This window comes from Haemorhous mexicanus (assembly GCF_027477595.1).
Source record: "Haemorhous mexicanus isolate bHaeMex1 chromosome 39 unlocalized genomic scaffold, bHaeMex1.pri SUPER_39_unloc_1, whole genome shotgun sequence".
Lineage (NCBI taxonomy): Eukaryota > Metazoa > Chordata > Aves > Passeriformes > Fringillidae > Haemorhous > Haemorhous mexicanus.
Window position 1 is genome coordinate 26,370 of NW_026775994.1, and position 21,502 is coordinate 47,871.

A 21,502-nucleotide genomic window follows, 5' to 3' on the forward strand; every position below is an offset into this window, starting at 1 on the left:
CATGGGGACACTTTGGGGACACTTAGGGGACATTGGGATGGCCTTGGGGACACTTTGGGGACACTGAGACAGAGCTGGGGGACACTGGGATGGCCTTGGGGACACTTTGGGGACACCGGGATGGAGATGGGGACACTGAGAGGGACATGGGGACACTTTGGGGACACTTAGGGGACATTGGAATGGCCTTGGGGACACTTTGGGGACACCGGGATGGCCTTGGGACACTTTGGGGACACTGGGATGGAGATGGGGACACTGAGATGGACATGGGGACACTTTGGGGACACTTAGGGGACATTGGAATGGCCTTGGGGACACTTTGGGGACACCAAGATGGACATGGGGACACTGAGAGGGACATGGGGACACTTTGGGGACAACCTGGGGGTGGCCTTAGGACACCAGGGTGGCCTTGGGGACACTCCTGGGGACATGGGGACACCCTTGGGGACACTGGGGACAACCCGGGGGATGGCCTTGGGGCCACTTTGGGGACACCAGGATGGCCTTGGGGACACAGAGATGTCCTTGGGGACACTGGGAGGGACCTGGGGACACCCCTGGGGACACTTTGGGGACACCAGGATGGCCTTGGGGACACTTTGGGGACATGGGGGCAGCCTTGGGGACACTGGGAGGGACATGGGGACCCCCCTGGGGACACTTTGGGGACACCAGGATGGCCTTGGGGACATTGGGGACAACCCAGATGTGGCCTTGGGGACATTTGGGGGACATGGGGACAATTTGGGGACATGGGGACACACCTGGGGACACTGGGATGGCCTTGGGGACACCAGGATGGACACGGGGACAGCCTTGGGGACACTGAGACGTCCTTGGGGACACTTTAGGGACACCAGGATGGCCCTGGGGACACTTTGGGGACGCTGAGACATCCTTGGGGACACTTTGGGGACATGGGGACAACCCTGGGGACCCTGGGGTCACCCTTGGGGACACTTTGGGGACACTGGGATGGCCCTTGGCGACATTGAGACATCTCTGGGACACTTTGGGGACACTTTGGGGACACTGAGACAGAGCTGGGGACACCGGGATGGCCTTGGGAACACTGGGACAATCCAGGGGTGGCCTTGGGGACATTTTGGGGACACTTTGGGGACACTTTGGGGACACCGGGATAGCCTTGGGGACACCAGGACAACCCAGGCCACCCCCAGCAACAATTTGGGGACATTTGCGGCCATTTTGGTCCATTTTGGTCCATTTTGCTCTGTTTTGGGGCATTTTAAAACGATTTTTGAGCGGCTCGCGGCGATTTTTGGGATTTGGGAGCAGTTTGGGGTCAGTTCGGGCGGTTTCGAGGCGATTTTGGGGCGTTTTTGAGGCGTTTTTTGTCATTTTTGGGACATTTTTGGCGCCTCGATTTTGAAGCCTTTTTTCTAGGCCGCGTTGCCATGGCGACGCGCCGGCGATTCTCTCATCGGATTGGTGGATTTATATCACGTGGGAAAGGGAAACTCCCGCGCACTGATTGGTCGGTCCGAGTCACCCCTGCGGAGGAGGAGAGCGCTGATTGGTCGCTGCCGGGTCACGTGTGCGGAAGTGGCGGGGCGGGGGAGCCACAGGTGGGAGCGCCCCGGGGGGGGCCCCGAAATTTGGGGGAGGGGCCCCAAAATTTTGGGGTGGGGGAGGGGAAAGAGGCCGGGTGGGGGAGGGGAGGGGGGAGAGGGGGGAGGGGGCGGAAAGGGAAAAAAATTGCCCCAAAATTGGACCAAAATTGGCCAAAATTGGCCCAAAATTGACCCAAAATTGGCCCAAAATTGCCCAAAATTGACCCAAAATTGACCCAAAATTGAATAAAATTGACCCAAAATTGTCAAAGTCTGGCGTGAAATGAGGATAGACGGTGAAAAAGTGGCAAAAATTGAGGTAAAATTGGTAAAAAGTGACAAAAAGTGAGAAAATGATCGAAACTGGACCAAAAAAGTCCCAAAATTGGACCAAAAATGAGGAAAAAACCCCAAAAAGGGGAAAAATGAGAGAAAATTCTCCGAAATTCCCTAAAAATCCCCGAAATATTCCCCAAATCCTCCTGAAATTCCTCATTGTCCCCCGAAAATTTAGGAAAATCTCCGAAAACGCCCCAAAATTCCCCAAAAATTCCAAAATTCGCGCAAAAATCCCCCCAAAATTCCCAAAAATTCCCTAAAATTCCCCAAAAATTCCCCAAATCCCCCCAAAAACCCCAAAACTCCCCCCTAAAGTCCCTCAAATGCCCAAAATTTACCCCAAAGCCCCCCCAAAATTCCCCAAAATAAAAAATCCCCCCAAATTCCCCAAAATATCCCAAATAATTCCCCAAAAATCCCCAAAATCCCCAAAATTTCCCCTCCCCCACCCCCAAAATCCCCCCAAAACTTCCCAAAAATCCCCTAAAAATAAAAAAATCCCCCCCAAATTCCCCAGAATCCCCCAAATTCCAAATAATTCCCCAAATCCCCCCAAAAATCTCCCCAAAATGTCCCAAATAATTCCCTAAATGCCCCAAATTACCCCAAAAATTAAAAAAATCCCCCCAAAATCCCAAAAATATCCCCAAAATCCCCCTGAAAATTTAAAAAAAACCTCAAACCCCCTCAAAATCCCCTGAAAATCCAAAAATATCCCCAAGAATCCGCCCCAAAATCCAAAATAATTCCCAAAAATCCCCCAAATTCCCCCAAAATTCCCCCCAAAGCCCCCAAAAGTTAAAAGATCCCCCAAATCCCCCCAAAAATCCCCCCAAAAGCCCAAAATCCTCCAAAAAATATTCCAAAACAGCCCCCAAAATCCCCAAAATCTCAAAAAATCCCCCCAAAAATCAAAAATTCCCCAAAATTTCCCCTCCCACACCCCCATAACCCCCAAAATCCACCCAAAACCCCCAAAATCCCCCAAAATTCACCAAAATCCCCAAAAATTCCCCAAAGAGATCCAAATCCCCAAAATCCCGCAGAAAATCCCTAAAAAATCCCCAAAATCTCCTAAAAATCCCCCAAAATCCCAAAATCCCCAAAAAATCCCCCAAAAATCCCAAAAAACCCCAAAAAATCCCCAAAAAATCCTCAAAAAGCCCCAAAAAAATAAAAATAAAAAATAAAAAAAAAATCCCCAAAATATGCCCAAAAAATCCCCAAAAAATCCCAAAAAATCCCCCAAAAATACAAAAAAATCCCCAAAAAATCCCCAAAAAATCCTCAAAAATCCCCAAAAATTCCCAAAAAAGTCCCAATAAATCACCCAAAAATCCCCAAAAAATCCCTCAAAAATCCCCAAAAATTCCCCAAAAAATCCCCAAAAACTCCCCCAAAAATACCCCAAAATATCCCCAAAAAATCACCCAAAAATCCCCAAAAAATCCCCCCAAAATCCCCCAAAATACCCAAAAATCCCCATAAAATCCCCAATAAATCACCCAAAAATCCCCCAAAAATCCCCAAAAAATCCGCAAAAAATCCCCCAAAAATCCCAAAAAATCCCCAAAAAATCCCCAAAAAATCCCCAAAAACTCCCCCAAAAATCCCCAAAAATCCCCCAAAAATCCCCATAAAATCCCCAAAAAATCCCCAAAAATCCCAAAATAATCCCCAATAAATCCCCAATAAATCACCCAAAAAAATCCCCCAAAAATCCCCAAATCCCCCAAAATCCCCCCCAAAAACTCCCCAAAAATCCCCAAATTTCCCCTCCCCCCTGCCCCTCCCCCGCCCCCTCTCCCGCCCCCTGTCCCGCTTCCCTTTGGCCCCGCCCCTCCCCCTCCCCCGCCCCCTCCCCCCCCGTTCCCCTCTGCCCCAAAATTCCCCAAATTTTTTTGGGTTCTTTCCCAATTTTTGGGTTTTTTTCACCCTCCCGGGACCCCCCAGGAATTCCAAACCCCCCGAGCCCCTCCCCCACCCCCCCTGCCCCTCCCCCACCCCCCCCAAAAAAATTCCGGGGGGGGAATTCTGGGGTGGGGGAGGGGAAATTTGGGCGATTTTGGGGATTTTTGGGGGGGATTTTGGGGGATTTTTTGGGGATTTTTAGGGGAATTTTTTTGGATTTTGGGGGATTTTGGGGGGGTTGGGGAGATTTTAGGTGGGTTTTTGGAGTGGGGGAGGGGAAATTTGGGGGATTTTTTGGGATTTTTTGGCGGATTTTTTGGCTATTTTTGGGGATTTTTTTGGGATTTTTGGAGCTTTTTTGGGGATTTTTTTGGGATTTTTTGTGGATTTTTTTTTTGGGATTTTTTGGGGTTTTTTGGTGTATTTTTTTAGGATTTTTGGGAGGGGTTTTGGGATTTTTGGGGATTTTTTGGGGATTTTTGGGGGGATTTTTGGGGGATTTTTTGGGGATTTTTGGGGATTTTTTGGGATTTTTGGGGGATTTTTGGGTGATTTATTGGGGATTTTGGGGGATTTTTTGGGATTTTTTGGCGATTTTTTGGGGATTTTTTGGGGTATTTTGGGGGTTTTTTTGTATTTTTGGGGATTTTGTGGGGCTTTTTTGGGGATTTTTTGTGGATTTTTTGTGGATTTTTTTTATTTTTTGTGGATTTTTTGGCGATTTTTTGGGATTTTTTGGGTGATTTATTGGGGATTTTTTGAGGATTTTTTGAGGATTTTTTTTGGGATTTTTTGGGGATTTTTGGGGGGTTTTGGGGGATTTTTTGGGGCTTTTTTGGGGATTTTTTGGGGGATTTATTGGGGATTTTTTGGGGATTTTTTGGGGAGTTTTTGGGAATTATTTGGGGATTTTTGAGGATTTTTTTGGGATTTTTGGGGAATTTTTTGGGGATTTTTTGGGGATTTTTTTGGGGATTTTTGGGGATTTTTTTTTTAATTTTTTGGGGATTTTTTGGGATATTTTGGGGATTTTTGGGGGCATTTTTTTGGGATTTATAAGGGATTTTTTGGGAATTTTTTTTGTATTTTTGGGGGTTTTTTTGGGGATTTTTGGGATTTTTGGGGGATATTTTGGGGATTTATTGGGATTTTTTGGGGGATTTTTTTGGGAATTTTGGGGGATTTTTTGAGGATTTTTTGGGATTTTTTTGAGGATTTTTTGTGGATTTTTTGGGATTTTTCTTTGATTTTTTGTGGGAATTTTTTTGGATTTTTTGAGGATTTTTTGAGGATTTTTTGGGGTTTTTTTGGGGGATTTTTTTGGGGATTGTTTGGGGGATTTTTTGGGGATTTTTTGGGATTTTTTGGGATTTTTTTTGGATTTTTTGGGATTTTTTGAGGATTTTTTGGGATTTTTCTTTGATTTTTTGGATTTTTTTTATTTTTTGGGCCCATTTTGAGTCCCCTCCCCTCCCCCCCCTCCCCCCCCGTGCCCCTCCCCCACCCCCCGGCCGTTGCTCAGGGTGGGGGGAGGGGCCGGGCCCCGCCCCTCCCCCTCCCCCGCCCCTCCCCCACCCCCGGCTCCCAGCAGAGCCCGGCAGCGACCCGCAGCTCCCAGTTCCCACCAGTTCGGACCAGTTTGGACCAGTTTGGACCTTCCAGGACCCCCCCGGGACCGGCCAGGACCCCCCCGGACCCTCCCAGTTCATCCCAGTTCGGACCAGTTTGGACCAGTTCAGCCCAGTGACCTCTGAGGACCTTCCCAGTTCATCCCAGTTCAGACCAGTTCATCCCAGTTCAGCCCAGTGGATCCCAGTGGACATCGAGGACCTTCCCAGTTCGGACCAGTTTGGACCAGTTTGGACCTTCCAGGACCCCCCCGGGACCGGCCTGGACCCCCCCCGGACCCTCCCAGTTCATCCCCAGTTCGGACCAGTTTGGACCAGTTCAGCCCAGTGACCTCTGAGGACCTTCCCAGTTCATCCCAGTTTGGACCAGTTTGGACCTTCCAGGACCCCCCCGGGACCGGCCAGGACCCCCCCGGACCCTCCCAGTTCATCCCAGTTCGGACCAGTGACCTCTGAGGACCCTCCCAGTTCACCCCAGTTCGGACCAGTTGGACCAGTTCAGCCCAGTGACCTCTGAGGACCCTCCCAGTGGATCCCAGTTCGGACCAGTTCAGACCAGTTTGGACCTTCCAGGACCCCCCCAGGACCGGCCTGGACCCCCCTGGACCCTCCCAGTCCATCCCAGTTCAGCCCAGTTTGGACCAGTTCAGCCCAGTGACCTCTGAGGACCCTCCCAGTTCATCCCAGTTTGGACCAGTTTGGACCAGTTCAGCCCATTGACGTCTGAGGACCCTCCCAGTGGATCCCAGTTCGGACCAGTTCAGACCAGTTTGGACCTTCCAGGACCCCCCCGGGACCGGCCTGGACCCCCCCGGACCCTCCCAGTTCATCCCAGTTCGGACCAGTTTGGACCAGTTCAGCCCAGTGACCTCTGAGGACCTTCCCAGTTCATCCCAGTTCAGACCAGTTTGGACCAGTTCAGCCCAGTGGATCCCAGTGGACATCGAGGACCATCCCAGTTTGGACCAGTTTGGACCTTCCAGGACCCCCCCAGGACCGGCTTGGACCCCCCTGGACCCTCCCAGTTCATCCCAGTTTGGACCAGTTTGGACCAGTTCAGCCCAGTGACCTCTGAAGACCCTCCCAGTTCATCCAGTTCATCCCAGTTTGGACCAGTTTGGACCAGTTCAGCCCAGTGACCTCTGAGGACCATCCCAGTTTGGACCAGTTCATCCCAGTTCAGCCCAGTGGATCCCAGTGGACATCGAGGACCATCCCAGTGGATCCCAGTTCGGACCAGTTCAGACCAGTTTGGACCTTCCAGGACCCCCCCAGGACCAGCCAGGACCCCCCTGGACCCTCCCAGTTCATCCCAGTTCGGACCAGTTTGGACCAGTTCAGCCCAGTGACCTCTGAGGACCATCCCAGTGGATCCCAGTTTGGACCAGTTTGGACCAGTTTGGACATTCCGGGACCCCCAGGACCCTCCCAATCCCCTCCCAGTAACCCCAAACCCCAAACCAGTTCATCCAGTTCGTCCCAGTTCCCTCCCAGTCCCTGCCCAGTTTGATCCCAGTCCCTCCCAGTCCATCCCAGTCCATCCCAATCCCCTCCCAGTTTAACCCAGTCCCTCCCAGTATAAACCAGTCCATCCCAAACCCCTCCCAATTCCCTCCCAGTCCCTCCCAGTTTAACCCAGTCGCTCCCAGTCCATCCCAGTCTGATCACAGTCCTCCCCAGTCCCTCCCAATCCCCTCCCAGTCCCTCCCAGTATATCCCAGTTCCTCCCAGTTTAACCCAGTCCCTCCCAATCCCTCCCAGTCCCTCCCAGTATATCCCAGTATAACCCAGTTCCCTCCCAGTCCATCCCAGTCTGATCCCAGTCCCCCCCAGTCCCTCCCAGTATATCACAGTTCCTCCCAGTTTGATCCCAGTCCTTCCCAGTCCCTCCCAGTTTAACCCAGTCCCTCCCAATCCCCTCCCAGTCTCTCCCAGTTTGATCCCAGCCCATCCCAGTCCCTTCCAGTTCCCTCCCAGTATAACCCAGTTCCCTCCCAGTCCATCCCAGTCCCTCCCAGTCCATCCCAGTTTGATCCCAGTCCCTCCCAGTCCATCCCAGTTTATCCCAATCCCCTCCCAGTCCCCTCCCAGTTTAACCCAGTCCCTCCCAATCCCCTCCCAGTCCCTCCCAGTTTATCCCAGTCCCTCCCAGTCCCTTCCAGTTCCCTCCCAGTATAACCCAGTCCCTCCCAGTCCCCTCCCAGTTTATCCCAGTCCCTCCCAGTTCCCTCCCAGTCCCTCCCAATCCCCTCCTAGTCCCTCCCAGTATATCCCAGTATAACCCAGTCCCCTCCCAGTATATCCCAGTATAACCCAGTCCCTCCCAGTCCCACCCAATCCCCTCCCAGTCCCTCCCAGTCCATCCCAGTATAACCCAGTCCCTCCCAGTCCCTCCGAGTTTGTCCCAGTTCCCTACCAGTCCATCCCAGTTGATCCCAGTCCCTCCCAGTCTATCCCAGTCCCTCCCAGTCCCTCCCAGTCCCTCCCAGTTTATCCCAGTCCCTCCCAGTTCCCTCCCAGTCCATCCCAGTTCCCTCCCAGTATATCCCAGTATAACCCAGTTCCCTCCCAGTTCCCTCCCAGTCCCCTCCCAGTTTGATCCCAGTCCCTCCCAGTCCCTCCCAGTTTAACCCAGTTTGTTCCCAATCCCCTCCCAGTCCCTCCCAGTTCCCTCCCAGTCCATCCCAGTTCCCTCCCAGTCCATCCCAGTTCCCTCCCAATCCCCTCCCAGTCCCTCCCAGTATATCCCAGTCCCTCCCAATCCCCTCCCAGTCCCTCCCAGTCCCTCCCAGTCCCTTCCAGTTCCCTCCCAGTCCCTCCCAATCCCCCCCCAATCCCCTCCCAGTATATCCCAGTCCCTCCCAGTCCCCTCCCAGTTTGATCCTAGATCCTCCCAGTATAACCCAGTTCCCTCCCAGTCCCTCCCAGTCCCTCGCAATCCCCTCCCAGTCCCTCCCAGTATATCCCAGTCCATCCCAGTCCCTCCCAGTCCCCACCATGGACCTCCTCCAATCCCTCCAGCTCCTCGCCCGCGACAACCTCGCCTTCTTCTCCCCTCCCCCCACCTCCTCCACCCCCGCCCCCGGCGCCGCCGCCGGCACCTCGCGGCGCTTCGCCGACGCCTTCTCCTCCCTCCTCCGCCACGGCCGCCATCTTGGCCCCGCCCTCTCCCACCTGGCCCAGGTGGCTCCAAACTTCGACCTGGACGAGGCCACGCCCGGCAACGGCTACCGCAGCTTGCTGCAGGTGGTGCAGGTCTGCCTGGAGCGCGCCGTGGAGCGCAGCCGCTACGTGGCCGCCCACCGCCGCAGCCTCTTCTTCCGCGCCGGCGCCAACGCCGCCGAGATCGAGGCGGTGGCCGCCGCCTTGGGGCAGCTGCGAGCTTTGGTGGTGTTGGCCGTGAAGATGGCGGAGATCTCCAAGCCCGGTTGTCTCTTCCCCGACGGGGAGAAGGTGAGGAAGGAGCTGGAGGAGGAGGAGGAGGAGGAGGAGGAGGAGGAGGAAGGCATCAGCGAGGTGGTGCTGCGCGAGTACAGCACCATGCACAACGGCTGCTTCTACGGGAGGTGCTTGGGCTTCCAGGTGAGGAGGTCTGGGGCAGTTTCGGGTTTTTTGGGTTTTTTTGGGGTTTTTTGGGTTTTTTTTGGGGTTTTTTGGGGTTTTTTGGGATTTTTTGAGGTTTTCTGGAAGTTTTGGGTTGGTTGGATTGGTTGGTCTTGGCTCTGTTGACCATTGGTTGGTTGGTCTTCCTTTGGTTGGTCTTTGGTTGGTTGTTCTTGCTTGGTTGATCTTGGTTGACCTTCATTGACCATTGGTTGGTTGATCTTGGCTTTCTTGACCATTGGTTGGTTGATCTTGGCTTGGTTGACCTTCATTGACCATTGATTGGTTGCTCTTGGCTTGGTTGACCTTCCTTGACCATTGGTTGGTTGGTCTTGACTTGGTTGATCTTGGTTGACCTTCCTTGACCATTGGTTGGTTGATCATGGCTTGGTTGACCTTCGTTGACCATTGATTGGTTGATCTTGACTTGGTTGACCTTCCTTGACCATTGGTTGGTTGTTCTTGGCTTTCTTGACCATTGGTTGGTTGATCTTGGCTTGGTTGACCTTCATTGGCCATTGATTGGTTGATCTTGGCTTGGTTGAACTTCCTTGACCATTGGTTGGTTGCTCTTGGCTTGATTGATCTTCCTTGACCATTGGTTGGTTGCTCTTGCCTTCCTTGACCATTGGTTGGTTGATCTTGCCTTCCTTGACCATTGGTTGGTTGATCTTGGCTTGGTTGGTCTTCCTTGACCATTGGTTGGTTGATCTTGGCTTGGTTGGTCTTCCTTGACCATTGGTTGGTTGATCTTGGCTTGGTTGACCTTCCTTGACCATTGGTTGGTTGCTCTTGGCCCGGTTGATCTTGGTTTGCCCGTTGAGTTGCTCCTTGTTGCCCATTGGTCGCTCTTGCCACCATTGACCATTGGCTTGGGTTGACCTTGCCCATCGCTCGGTCGCTCTTGCCGTGCCCGCGGCCGCTCGGTGCCGGCGTTGGCCGTGAAGATGGCGGAGATCTCCAAGCCCGGTTGTCTCTTCCCCGACGGGGAGAAGGTGAGGAAGGAGCTGGAGGAGGAGGAGGAGGAGGAGGAGGAGGAGGAGGAGGAAGGCATCAGCGAGGTGGTGCTGCGCGAGTACAGCACCATGCACAACGGCTGCTTCTACGGGAGGTGCTTGGGCTTCCAGGTGAGGAGGTCTGGGGCAGTTTGGGACATTTTGGGGCATTTTGGGGTTTTTTGGGATTTTTTGGGATTTTTGGGGGATTTTTTGGGTTTTTTGGGGTTTTTTGGGCATTTTTGGGATTTTTTTGGGATTTTTGGGGTTTTTTGGGATTTTTTGAGGTTTTTTGGAAGTTTTGGGTTGGTTGGATTGGTTGGTCTTGGCTCCGTTGACCGTTGGTTGGTTGGTCTTGGTTTGGTTGATCTTCATTGACCATTGGTTGGTTGCTCTTGGCTTGGTTGATCTTGGTTGACCTTCATTGACCATTGGTTGGTTGCTCTTGGCTTGGTTGACCTTCCTTGACCATTGGTTGGTTGCTCTTGGCTTGGTTGGCCTTCATTGACCATTGGTTGGTTGATCTTTGCTTGGTTGATCTTCCTTGACCATTGGTTGGTTGCTCTTGGACAGGTTGATCTTGGTTGACCTTCATTGACCATTGGTTGGTTGCTCTTGGCTTGGTTGGTCTTCATTGACCCTTGGTTGGTCGGTCTTGACTTGGTTGATCTTGGTTGACCTTCCTTGACCATTGGTTGGTTGATCATGGCTTGGTTGACCTTCGTTGACCATTGATTGGTTGATCTTGACTTGGTTGACCTTCCTTGACCATTGGTTGGTTGCTCTTGCCTTCCTTGACCATTGGTTGGTTGATCTTGGCTTGGTTGACCTTCCTTGACCATTGGTTGGTTGGTCTTGCCTTGGTTGATCTTGGTTGACCATTGGTTGGTCGGTCTTGGCTTGGTTGATCTTCATTGACCATTGGTTGGTTGCTCTTGGTTTTGTTGACCATTGATTGGTTGATCTTGGCTTGGTTGATCTTGGTTGACCATTGGTTGGTTGATCTTTGCTTGGTTGACCTTCCTTGACCATTGGTTGGTTGCTCTTGGCCCGGTTGATCTTGGTTTGCCCGTTGAGTTGCTCCTTGTTGCCCATTGGTCGCTCTTGCCACCATTGACCATTGGCTCGGGTTGACCTTGCCCATCGCTCGGTCGCTCTTGCCGTGCCCGCGGCCGCTCGGTGCCGGCGTTGGCCGTGAAGATGGCGGAGATCTCCAAGCCCGGTTGTCTCTTCCCCGACGGGGAGAAGGTGAGGAAGGAGCTGGAGGAGGAGGAGGAGGAGGAGGAGGAGGAGGAGGAAGGCATCAGCGAGGTGGTGCTGCGCGAGTACAGCACCATGCACAACGGCTGCTTCTACGGGAGGTGCTTGGGCTTCCAGGTGAGGAGGTCTGGGGCAGTTTGGGGCATTTTGGGGTTTTTTGGGGTTTTTGAGGTTTTTTGGAAGTTTTGGGTTGGTTGGATTGGTTGGTCTTGGCTCCGTTGACCATTGATTGGTTGGTCTTGGCTTGGTTGACCTTCATTGACCATTGGTTGGTTGGTCTTGGCTTGGTTGATCTTGGTTGACCTTCATTGACCATTGATTGGTTGCTCTTGGCTTGGTTGATCTTCATTGACCATTGGTTGGTTGATCTTGGCTTGGTTGGTCTTCATTGACCATTGGTTGGTCGGTCTTGGCTTGGTTGATCTTGGTTGACCTTCATTGGCCATTGATTGGTTGCTCTTGGCTTGGTTGACCTTCCTTGACCATTGGTTGGTTGCTCTTTGCTTGGTTGATCTTCGTTGACCATTGGTTGGTTGCTCTTGGACAGGTTGATCTTGGTTGACCTTCATTGACCATTGGTTGGTTGCTCTTGGCTTGGTTGGTCTTCATTGACCATTGGTTGGTTGATCTTGGCTTGGTTGGTCTTGGTTGATCTTCATTGACCACTGGTTGATCTGTATTGGCTTCATTGACCATTGGTTGGTTGATCTTGGCTTGGTTGGTCTTCATTGACCATTGATTGGTTGATCTTGGCTTGGTTGACCTTCATTGACCATTGATTGGTTGATCTTGGCTTGGTTGGTCTTCATTGACCATTGATTGGTTGATCTTGGCTTGGTTGATCTTGGTTGACCTTCATTGACCATTGGTTGGTTGCTCTTGGACAGGTTGACCTTCATTGACCATTGATTGGTTGCTCTTGGCTTGGTTGACCTTCCTTGACCATTGGTTGGTTGGTCTTGGCTTGGTTGATCTTGGTTGACCTTCATTGACCATTGGTTGGTTGTTCTTGCCTTTCTTGACCATTGGTTGGTTGGTCTTGGCTTGGTTGACCTTCCTTGACCATTGGTTGGTTGCTCTTGGCTTGGTTGACCTTCCCTGACCATTGGTTGGTTGCTCTTGCCTTCCTTGACCATTGGTTGGTTGCTCTTGGCCCGGTTGATCTTGGTTTGCCCGTTGAGTTGCTCCTTGTTGCCCATTGGTCGCTCTTGCCACCATTGACCATTGGCTTGGGTTGACCTTGCCCATCGCTCGGTCGCTCTTGCCGTGCCCGCGGCCGCTCGGTGCCGGCGTTGGCCGTGAAGATGGCGGAGATCTCCAAGCCCGGTTGTCTCTTCCCCGACGGGGAGAAGGTGAGGAAGGAGCTGGAGGAGGAGGAGGAGGAGGAGGAGGAGGAGGAGGAGGAGGAAGGCATCAGCGAGGTGGTGCTGCGCGAGTACAGCACCATGCACAACGGCTGCTTCTACGGGAGGTGCTTGGGCTTCCAGGTGAGGAGGTCTGGGGCAGTTTGGGGCAGTTTGGGGTTTTTTGGGGTTTTTTGGGATTTTTTGGGGTTTTTTGGGGTTTTTTGGGGTTTTTTGGAAGTTTTGGGTTGGTTGGATTGGTTGGTCTTGGCTCCGTTGACCATTGGTTGGTTGCTCTTGGCTTGGTTGACCTTCATTGACCATTGGTTGGTTGCTCTTGGACAGGTTGACCTTCATTGACCATTGATTGGTTGCTCTTGGCTTGGTTGACCTTCGTTGACCATTGGTTGGTTGATCTTGGCTTGGTTGATCTTGGTTGACCTTCATTGGCCATTGATTGGTTGATCTTGGCTTGGTTGACCTTCATTGACCATTGGTTATTTGCTCTTGGCTTGGTTGATCTTGGTTGACCTTCATTGGCCATTGATTGGTTGATCTTGGCTTGGTTGACCTTCCTTGACCATTGGTTGGTTGTTCTTGGCTTTCTTGACCATTGGTTGGTTGATCTTGGCTTGGTTGGTCTTCATTGACCATTGGTTGGTTGCTCTTGGCTTGGTTGATCTTCATTGACCATTGGTTGGTTGCTCTTGGACAGGTTGATCTTGGTTGATCTTCATTGACCATTGGTTGGTTGGTCTTGGCTTGGTTGACCTTCCTTCGCCATTGGTTGGTTGCTCTTGCCTTCCTTGACCATTGGTTGGTTGCTCTTGGCCCGGTTGATCTTGGTTTGCCCGTTGAGTTGCTCCTTGTTGCCCATTGGTCGCTCTCTTGCCACCATTGACCATTGGCTTGGGTTGACCTTGCCCATCGCTCGGTCGCTCTTGCCGTGCCCGCGGCCGCTCGGTGCCGGCGTTGGCCGTGAAGATGGCGGAGATCTCCAAGCCCGGTTGTCTCTTCCCCGACGGGGAGAAGGTGAGGAAGGAGCTGGAGGAGGAGGAGGAGGAGGAGGAGGAGGAGGAGGAGGAGGAAGGCATCAGCGAGGTGGTGCTGCGCGAGTACAGCACCATGCACAACGGCTGCTTCTACGGGAGGTGCTTGGGCTTCCAGGTGAGGAGGTCTGGGGCAGTTTGGGGCAGTTTGGGGTTTTTTGGGGATTTTTTGGGTTTTTTGGAATTTTTGGAGGTTTTTTGGAAGTTTTGGGTTGGTTGGATTGGTTGGTCTTGGCTCCGTTGACCATTGGTTGGTTGCTCTTGGTTTTCTTGACCATTGGTTGGTTGATCTTGGCTTGGTTGACCTTCGTTGAGCATTGGTTGGTTGGTCTTGGCTTGGTTGATCTTGGTTGAACTTCCTTGACCATTGGTTGGTTGCTCTTGGCTTGGTTGACCTTCATTGACCATTGGTTGGTTGATCTTGGCTTGGTTGATCTTCATTGACCATTGGTTGGTTGATCTTGGCTTGGTTGACCTTCCTTGACCATTGGTTGGTTGGTCTTGGCTTGGTTGACCGTTGGTTGGTTGGTCTTGGTTTGGTTGATCTTCATTGACCATTGGTTGGTTGCTCTTGCCTTTCTTGACCATTGGTTGGTTGCTCTTGGCTTGGTTGGTCTTCCTTGACCATTGGTTGGTTGCTCTTGGTTTTGTTGACCATTGGTTGGTTGATCTTGGCTTGGTTGACCTTCCTTGACCATTGATTGGTTGATCTTGACTTGGTTGACCTTCCTTGACCATTGGTTGGTTGGTCTTGCCTTCCTTGACCATTGGTTGGTTGCTCTTGGCTTGGTTGATCTTGGTTGACCATTGGTTGGTTGCTCTTGCCTTCCTTGACCATTGGTTGGTTGCTCTTGGACTGGTTGGTCTTGTGTTGACCATTGGGTCAGTCTTTGTTGACCATTGAGTTGTTCTTGGCTTGGTTGACCTTCATTGGCCATTGGTTGGTTGATCTTGGCTTGGTTGATCTTGGTTTGACCATTGAGTTGATCTTTGTTGACCATTGGGTTGATCTTGACCTTGTTGACCTTGGGTTGGCCAATCTTGACTTGGTTGACCTTGGATTGGCCAATCTTGACCTGGTTGACCTTGGGTTGGTCTTTGTTGACCATGGGTTGACCATGGGTTGACCTTGGGTTGGGTTGCCCTTGACCTGGTTGACCTTGGGTTGACCTTGTTGACCATGGGTTGGGTTGCCCTTGACCTGGTTGACCTTGGGTTGGTCTTTGTTGACCATGGGTTGGGTTGCCCTTGACCTGGTTGACCTTGTGTTGGGTTGCCCTTGACTTGGTTGACCATGGGTTGGCCAATCTTGACCTGCTCGACCTTGGGTTGGTCTTTGTTGACCATGGGTTGACCATGGGTTGACCATGGGTTGGGTTGCCCTTGACCTGGTTGACCTTGGGTTGGTCTTTGTTGACCATGGGCTGACCTTGGGTTGGCCAATCTTGACCTGCTTGACCTTGGGTTGGGTTGGCCACGCCCCCTTGGGGGCGGAGCCCTCACCGTGGCCACGCCCCGCAGTTCGTGCCGTCGCTGCGGCCGTTCCTGCAGACCTTGGCCATCGGCCTGGTGGCCTTCGGCGAGAACTACGGCAGCCGCGAGCCCGGCATCGGTGAGCACCAAAACGGGGCCGTCTGGGGCCATTTTGGGCAATTTGGGGAATTTTGGGAATTTGGGAAATTTTGGGGGATTTTCGGAGATTTTTGGGGGAATGTTGTGGAATTTTTGGGGATTTTTATGGAATTTTTGGGGAATTTTTATGGAATTTTTTGGAGATTTTTTGGGGAAATTTTGTAGAATTTTTTGGGATTTTTATGGAATTTTTGGAGATTTTTGGGGGAATTTTTGGGGCAATTTTTGGGAATTTTTGGGGGATTTTTATGGAATTTTCGGAGATTTTTGGGGGAATTTTTGGGGATTTTGGGGGGATTTTTATGGAATTTTCGGAGATTTTGGGGGGATTTTTGGGGAATTTTTTGGGGATTTTTGGGGAATTTTTATGGAATTTTTGGAGATTTTGGGGGGAATTTTTGGGGAATTTTTGGGGCAATTTTGGGGAATTTTGGGGGGATTTTTGAGAAATTTTTTTTGGATTTTTGGGGATCTTTGGGGGATATTTGGGGCAATTTTGGAGAATTTTGGAGATTTTTGGGAATTTTTGGGATGTTTTGGAAATTTTTTTGGGAATTTTTGGGGGAGTTTTTGGGGAATTTTTGGGGAATTTTTAAAAATTTTGGATGGAATTTTTGGGGAATTTTTTTGAATGTTTTGGGGATTTGGGGAATTTTTAGGGGTTTTTTTGGGAATTTTTGGGGGATTTTAATGGAATTTTCGGAGATTTTTGGGGGAATTTTTGGGGAATCTTTGTGGGATTTTTTTGGAATTTTTTGGGGATTTGGGCGAATTTTTTGGGGATTTTTGGGGCAATTTTGGAGAATTTTTGGAGATTTTGGGGAATTTTTTGGGAATTTTTGGGGGATTTTTTTGGTGGATTTTTTTATGGAATTTTTGGGGGATTGTTTTGGGAATTTTTGGGGCAATTTTGGAGAATTTTTTGGGGGGATTTTTGGTGAATTTTTGGGGCAATTTTGGGGAATTTTTGGAGATTTTGGCAAAATTTTTTTGATTTTTGGGAATTTTTTGGGAATTTTTTTGGAATTTTTATGGGATTTTTGGAGATTTTGGGGGAATTTCTGGGGAATCTTTGGAGATTTTTGGGGGGAATTTTTGGGGAATTTTTGGGGCAATTTTGTGGGATTTTTTTGGAATTTTTTGGGGATTTGGGGGAATTTTTGGGGGATTTTTGGGGGATTTTTGGGGCAATTTTGGAGAATTTTTGGAGATTTTGGGGAATGTTAGGGGAATTTTTGGGATTTTTTGGTGGATTTTTTGGGGAATTTTTTGGGGATTTTTGGGGCAATTTTGGAGAATTTTTGGAGATTTTTGGGAAATTTTTGGGTCAATTTTGGGGAATATTTGGGGAATTTTATGGGAATTTTTGGGGAATTTTTTTGGAATTTTTGGGGATTTTAATGGAATTTTCGGAGATTTTTGGGGGAATTTTTGGGGAATCTTTGGGGCAATTTGGGGAATTTTTGGGGAATTTTTGGGGGATTTTGGGGAATATTTTTGGGAATTTTTTGGGGATTTTTATGGAATTTTTGGAGATTTTGGGGGGAATTTTTGGGGAATCTTTGGGCAATTTGGGGGAATTTTTGGGGCAATTTTGTGGGATTTTTTTGGAATTTTTGGGGGATTTGGGGGAATTTTTTGGGGATTTTTGGGGGATTTTTGGGGAATTTTTGGGGAATTTTTGGGGCAATTTTGTGGGATTTTTTGGGAAATTTTTGGGAACTTTGGGGGGATTTTAGTGGAATTTTCGGAGATTTTTGGGGAAATTTTATGGTAATTTTGGGGGGATTTTTATGGAATTTTTGGAGATTTTTGGGGGAATTTTTGGGGAATCTTTGGGGCAATTTTGGGGAATTTTTGGGGAATTTTTGGGGAATTTTTGGGGCAATTTTGGGGGATTTTTTTTGAATTTTTTGGGCATTTGGGGGAATTTTTTTGGGATTTTTGGGGAATTTTGGGGCAATTTTGGAGAATTTTTGGAGATTTCTGGGAATTTTGGGGGAATTTTTGGGATTTTTTTGGTGGATTTTTTGGGGAATTTTTTGGGGATTTTTGGGGCAATTTTGGAGAATTTTTGGAGATTTTTGGGGAATTTTTGGGTCAATTTTGGGGAATTTTTGGGGGATTTGGGGGAATTTTTGGGGGGTTTTTGGGGTGAATTTTGGGTTCTTTTGTGGATTTTGGATTTTATTGAGTCCTGGAGTGAATTTTGGGTTGGTTTTGGGGTGCATTTCGGATTTTTTGGGGTCTCTAAGTGCATTTTGAGGGGTTTTGGGGTGGATTTTGGGGTTTTTTTGGGTTCTCTAAGTGCATTTTGGGGTGACTTTGGGGTTTTTGGGGTGGATTTTGGGGATTTTGGGTTCTCTAACTGCATTTTGGGGGGTTTTGGGGTGGATTTTGGGTTTTTTGGGCTCTCTAAGTGCATTTTGGGGTGACTTTGGGGTTTTTGGGGTGGATTTTGGGGTTTTTTGGGCTCTCTAAGTGCATTTTGGGGTGACTTTGGGGTTTTTGGGGTGGATTTTGGGGTTTTTTGGGCTCTCTAAGTGCATTTTGGGGTGACTTTGGGGTTTTTGGGGTGGATTTTTTGCTTTTTTGGGCTAAGTGCATTTTGGGTTGGTTTTGGGGTTTTTTGGGGTGGATTTTGGGGTTTTGTGGGGTCTCTAAGTGCATTTTGGGGGGTTTTGGTGTTTCTCGGGGTGGATTTTTTGCTTTTTTGGGCTCTCTAAGTGCATTTTGGGGGGTTTTGGTGTTTTTTGGGGTGGATTTTTTTGTTTTTTGGGGTCTCTAAGTGCATTTTGGGGTGACTTTGGGCGTTTTTTGGGGCCAGGGGTGGCGGCGGGGTCGCTTTTCACCAGCGGGAAATTCGCGCTGGACCCGGAGCTGCGCGGGGCCGAGTTCGAGCGCCTGACCCAGAACCTGGACGTGCATTTCTGGAAAAGCTTCTGGAACCTCACCGAGACCGAGCTGCTGGCGGTCAGAACCCAAAAAAAAAAACCACAAAATCCACCCCAAAAACGGACTCAGGACCCCAAAAAACCCCAAAGTTCCCCCATGAAAACCCCAAAAAACTCAAAAAAAAATTTAAAAAAATTTCCTATAAATCATCTAAAAATAATTAAAAAAAATTCAAAAAAATTCCCCAAAAATCCCTTCAAGAATATTCCCAAAAATTACCCAAAAATCTCCCCCAAAAAGCCCCAAAAATCGCCCCAAAATTCCCCTAAAATCCCCTAAAAAATCCCCAAAAAATCACAAAGAAATCCAGCCAAAAATCCCAAAAATATCCCCAAAAAATCCCCCAAAAAATCCCCCAAAATTCCCCCAAAAATCCCCCAAAAATCCCAAAAAAAGCAAAAAAAAATCCCCCAAAAACTACCCAAAAATCCCCCAAAATTCAAAAAAAAATCCCCAAAAAAGCCAAAAAAATTCCCCAAAAATCCCCCCAAAATTCCCCCAAAAAATCCCTTTAAAAGCACCAAAAAATCTCCCAAAAATCCCCAAAAATTCCCCAAAAAAATCCCCCAAAAATTCCTCCCAAAATCCCCCAAAATCTACAAAAAATTCCCCAAAATCCCCCAAAAATTTCCCAAAAAATCCCCAAAAATCTACAAAAAAGTCCTAAAAGAAGCCAAAAGGATTTTTTCAGGATTTTTGGAGGATTTTTTGAGGATTTTTTGGGAATTTTTTGGGATTTTTTTTGCAAAATTTTTTTTTTATTTTTGCTTTTTTTTTTGCCATTTTTTTGGGATTTGTTGAGGATTTTTTAAATGATTTTTTTAGGATTTTTGGGGGGGTTTTCTTGGGGATTTTTTTGCGATTTTTTGGGGATTTTTTGTGATTTTTTGGGGATTTTTTTGTGATTTCTTGAGGACTTTTCAGGGATTTTTTTAGGATTGTTTTAGGATTTTTTTGGTGGGAATTTTTAAAGATTTTTTGAGGGTTTTTTGAGGATTTTTTGAGGATTTTTTTGTGATTTTCTTGAGGATTTTTAAAGGATTTTTTTAGCATTGTTTTAGGATTTTTTGTGGGAATTTTTTGAGGATTTTTGAGGATTTTTTGAGGATTTTTTGGGGATTTTTTTTAGGATCTTTTGGGAATTTTTGGGGATTTTTGGGGGGATTTTTTGAGGACTTTTCAGGGGATTTTTTTAGGATTGTTTTAGGATTTTTTGTGGGAATTTTTTGAGGATTTTTTGGGGATTTTTTTTGGATATTTTGGAAATTTTGGGGGTATTTTCTTGGGGATTTTCTGAGGATTTTTTGGGGATTTTTTGAGGATTTTTTGAGGATTTTTTGGAATTTTTGGGGGATTTTCTTGGGGATTTTTTGGGGATGTTTTTGGGATTTTTTGGGGATTTTTGGGGGATTTTTTTTAAACTTTTTGCGATTTTTTTGTGATTTTCTTGAGGATTTTTGGAGGATTTTTGGAGGATTTTTGGGGGGGATTTTTTTGGAATTTTTTGAGGATTTTTTTTTTTGTGATTTTGTTGAGGACTTTTCAGGGATTTTTTTAGGATTGTTTTAGGATTTTTTGTGGGAATTTTTTGAGGATTTTTGAGGATTTTTTGAGGATTTTTTGGGAGTTTTTGAGGATTTTTTTGGGGATTTTTGAGGATTTTTTGAGGATTTTTTAAGGATTTTTTGGGGATTTTTTTTGTGATTTTCTTGAATATTTTTTGAGGATTTTTTTCGGATTGTTTTAGGATTTTTTGAGGATTTTTTGGGATTTTTTTAAGGATATTTTGGGAATTTTTGGGGATTTTTTAGGGGGATTTTTTGAGGACTTTTCAGGGGATTTTTTTTAGGATTGTTTTAGGATTTTTTGTGGGAATTTTTGAGGATTTTTTGGGGATTTTTTTTAGGATATTTTGGAATTTTTTGGGGGATTTTCTTGGGGATTTTCTGAGGATTTTTTTGGGATTTTTTGAGGATTTTTTGAGGATTTTTTGAGGATTTTTTGGGAATTTTGGGGGATTTTCTTGGGGATTTTTTGGGGAGGTTTTGGGATTTTTTGGGGATTTTTTTGAAACTTATTACGATTTTTTTGTGATTTTCTTGAGGATTTTTGGAGGATTTTTGGGATTTTTGGAGGATTTTGGGGGGGGATTTTTTGTAATTTTTTGAGGATTTTTTTTTTGTGATTTTCTTGAGGACTTTTTGGGGATTTTTTTAGGATTGTTTTAGGATTTTTTTGTGGGAATTTTTTGAGGATTTTTTGGGGGGATTTTTTTTAGGATATTTTGGAAATTTTGGGGGGATTTTCTTGGGGATTTTTTGAGGATTTTTTTGGGATTTTTTGAGGATTTTTTGAGGATTTTTTGAGGATTTTTTGGGAATTTTGGGGGGATTTTCTTGGGGATTTTTTGGGAATTTTTGGAGATTTTTTTAAGGATTTTTTGGGAATTTTTGGGGCTTTTTTTGGGTATTTCTGGGGAATTTTTGGGAGTATTTTTTTTACCATTTGCAGATCCTAAATCCCTTTTCTTTGACCTTTTGAGATTTTTCATCCATTTTGGGGCCATTTCCCTCTGGTTTTTTATCATTTTTCCCCCATTTTTTCACCTTTTCTCCCCGAATCTTCGAGTTTTTTGGGGAAATAATTTGGGATTTTGGGATTAATTTGATTTTTATTCCCTTTTTTTGCAGTCGGTGGCCTCGCTGACGGCCGTGCAGGTGGGGCTGTGCCGAGCCCTGGCCGTGCCCCCTGAGCCCCTGGAGCTGCCCCTGGCCCGGGACCCCTCCCGGAGCGTCACCATCTCCCCCCCGGGGCTCACCTGGGCCCCGCCCCCCTGCACCTGAGGCTGCTCTCCTACCACCTCCGCGAGGGACAGGTGAGTCCGGAACCTTCTGGAACCTTCTGCGAAAAATTGGGGAAAATTTGGGCAAGTTTAAGGGGTGTAAATGGGATTTTTTGGTGAATAAATTGAATTTTTGGCCATTTTTTGCCCCTTTTTGGGGGGATTTTTAAAGTATTTTTGAGTCAGATTTTCAGGGTTTTTTGTGGATTGTTTGGGAATTTTTTTGGGAATTTTTGGGGATTTTTTGGGATTTTTTTGGAATTTTTTTGGATTTTTTTGGGGTTTTTTTGAGGATTTTTGTAGGATTTTTTGGATTTTTATGGGAATTTTTTTAGAATTTTTAGGGAATTTTTAGGGGATTTTTT

The 21,502-nt window shown here is 47.8% G+C and overlaps 1 protein-coding gene across 1 annotated transcript; it reads left to right on the forward strand.

Annotated features, from left to right (window-relative positions):
* Positions 1-8,276: 8,276 nt before the first annotated feature.
* On the forward strand, positions 8,277-21,236 carry LOC132322757 (hormone-sensitive lipase-like; the record flags this gene model as incomplete). Its single annotated transcript, XM_059837501.1, is given in 5 exon segments — positions 8,277-9,040; positions 15,230-15,320; positions 18,168-18,313; positions 20,986-21,103; positions 21,106-21,236. Coding segments are annotated over 5 exon segments (1,071 nt in total), but the record flags the coding sequence as incomplete, so codon positions are not given.
* Positions 21,237-21,502: the final 266 nt, after the last annotated feature.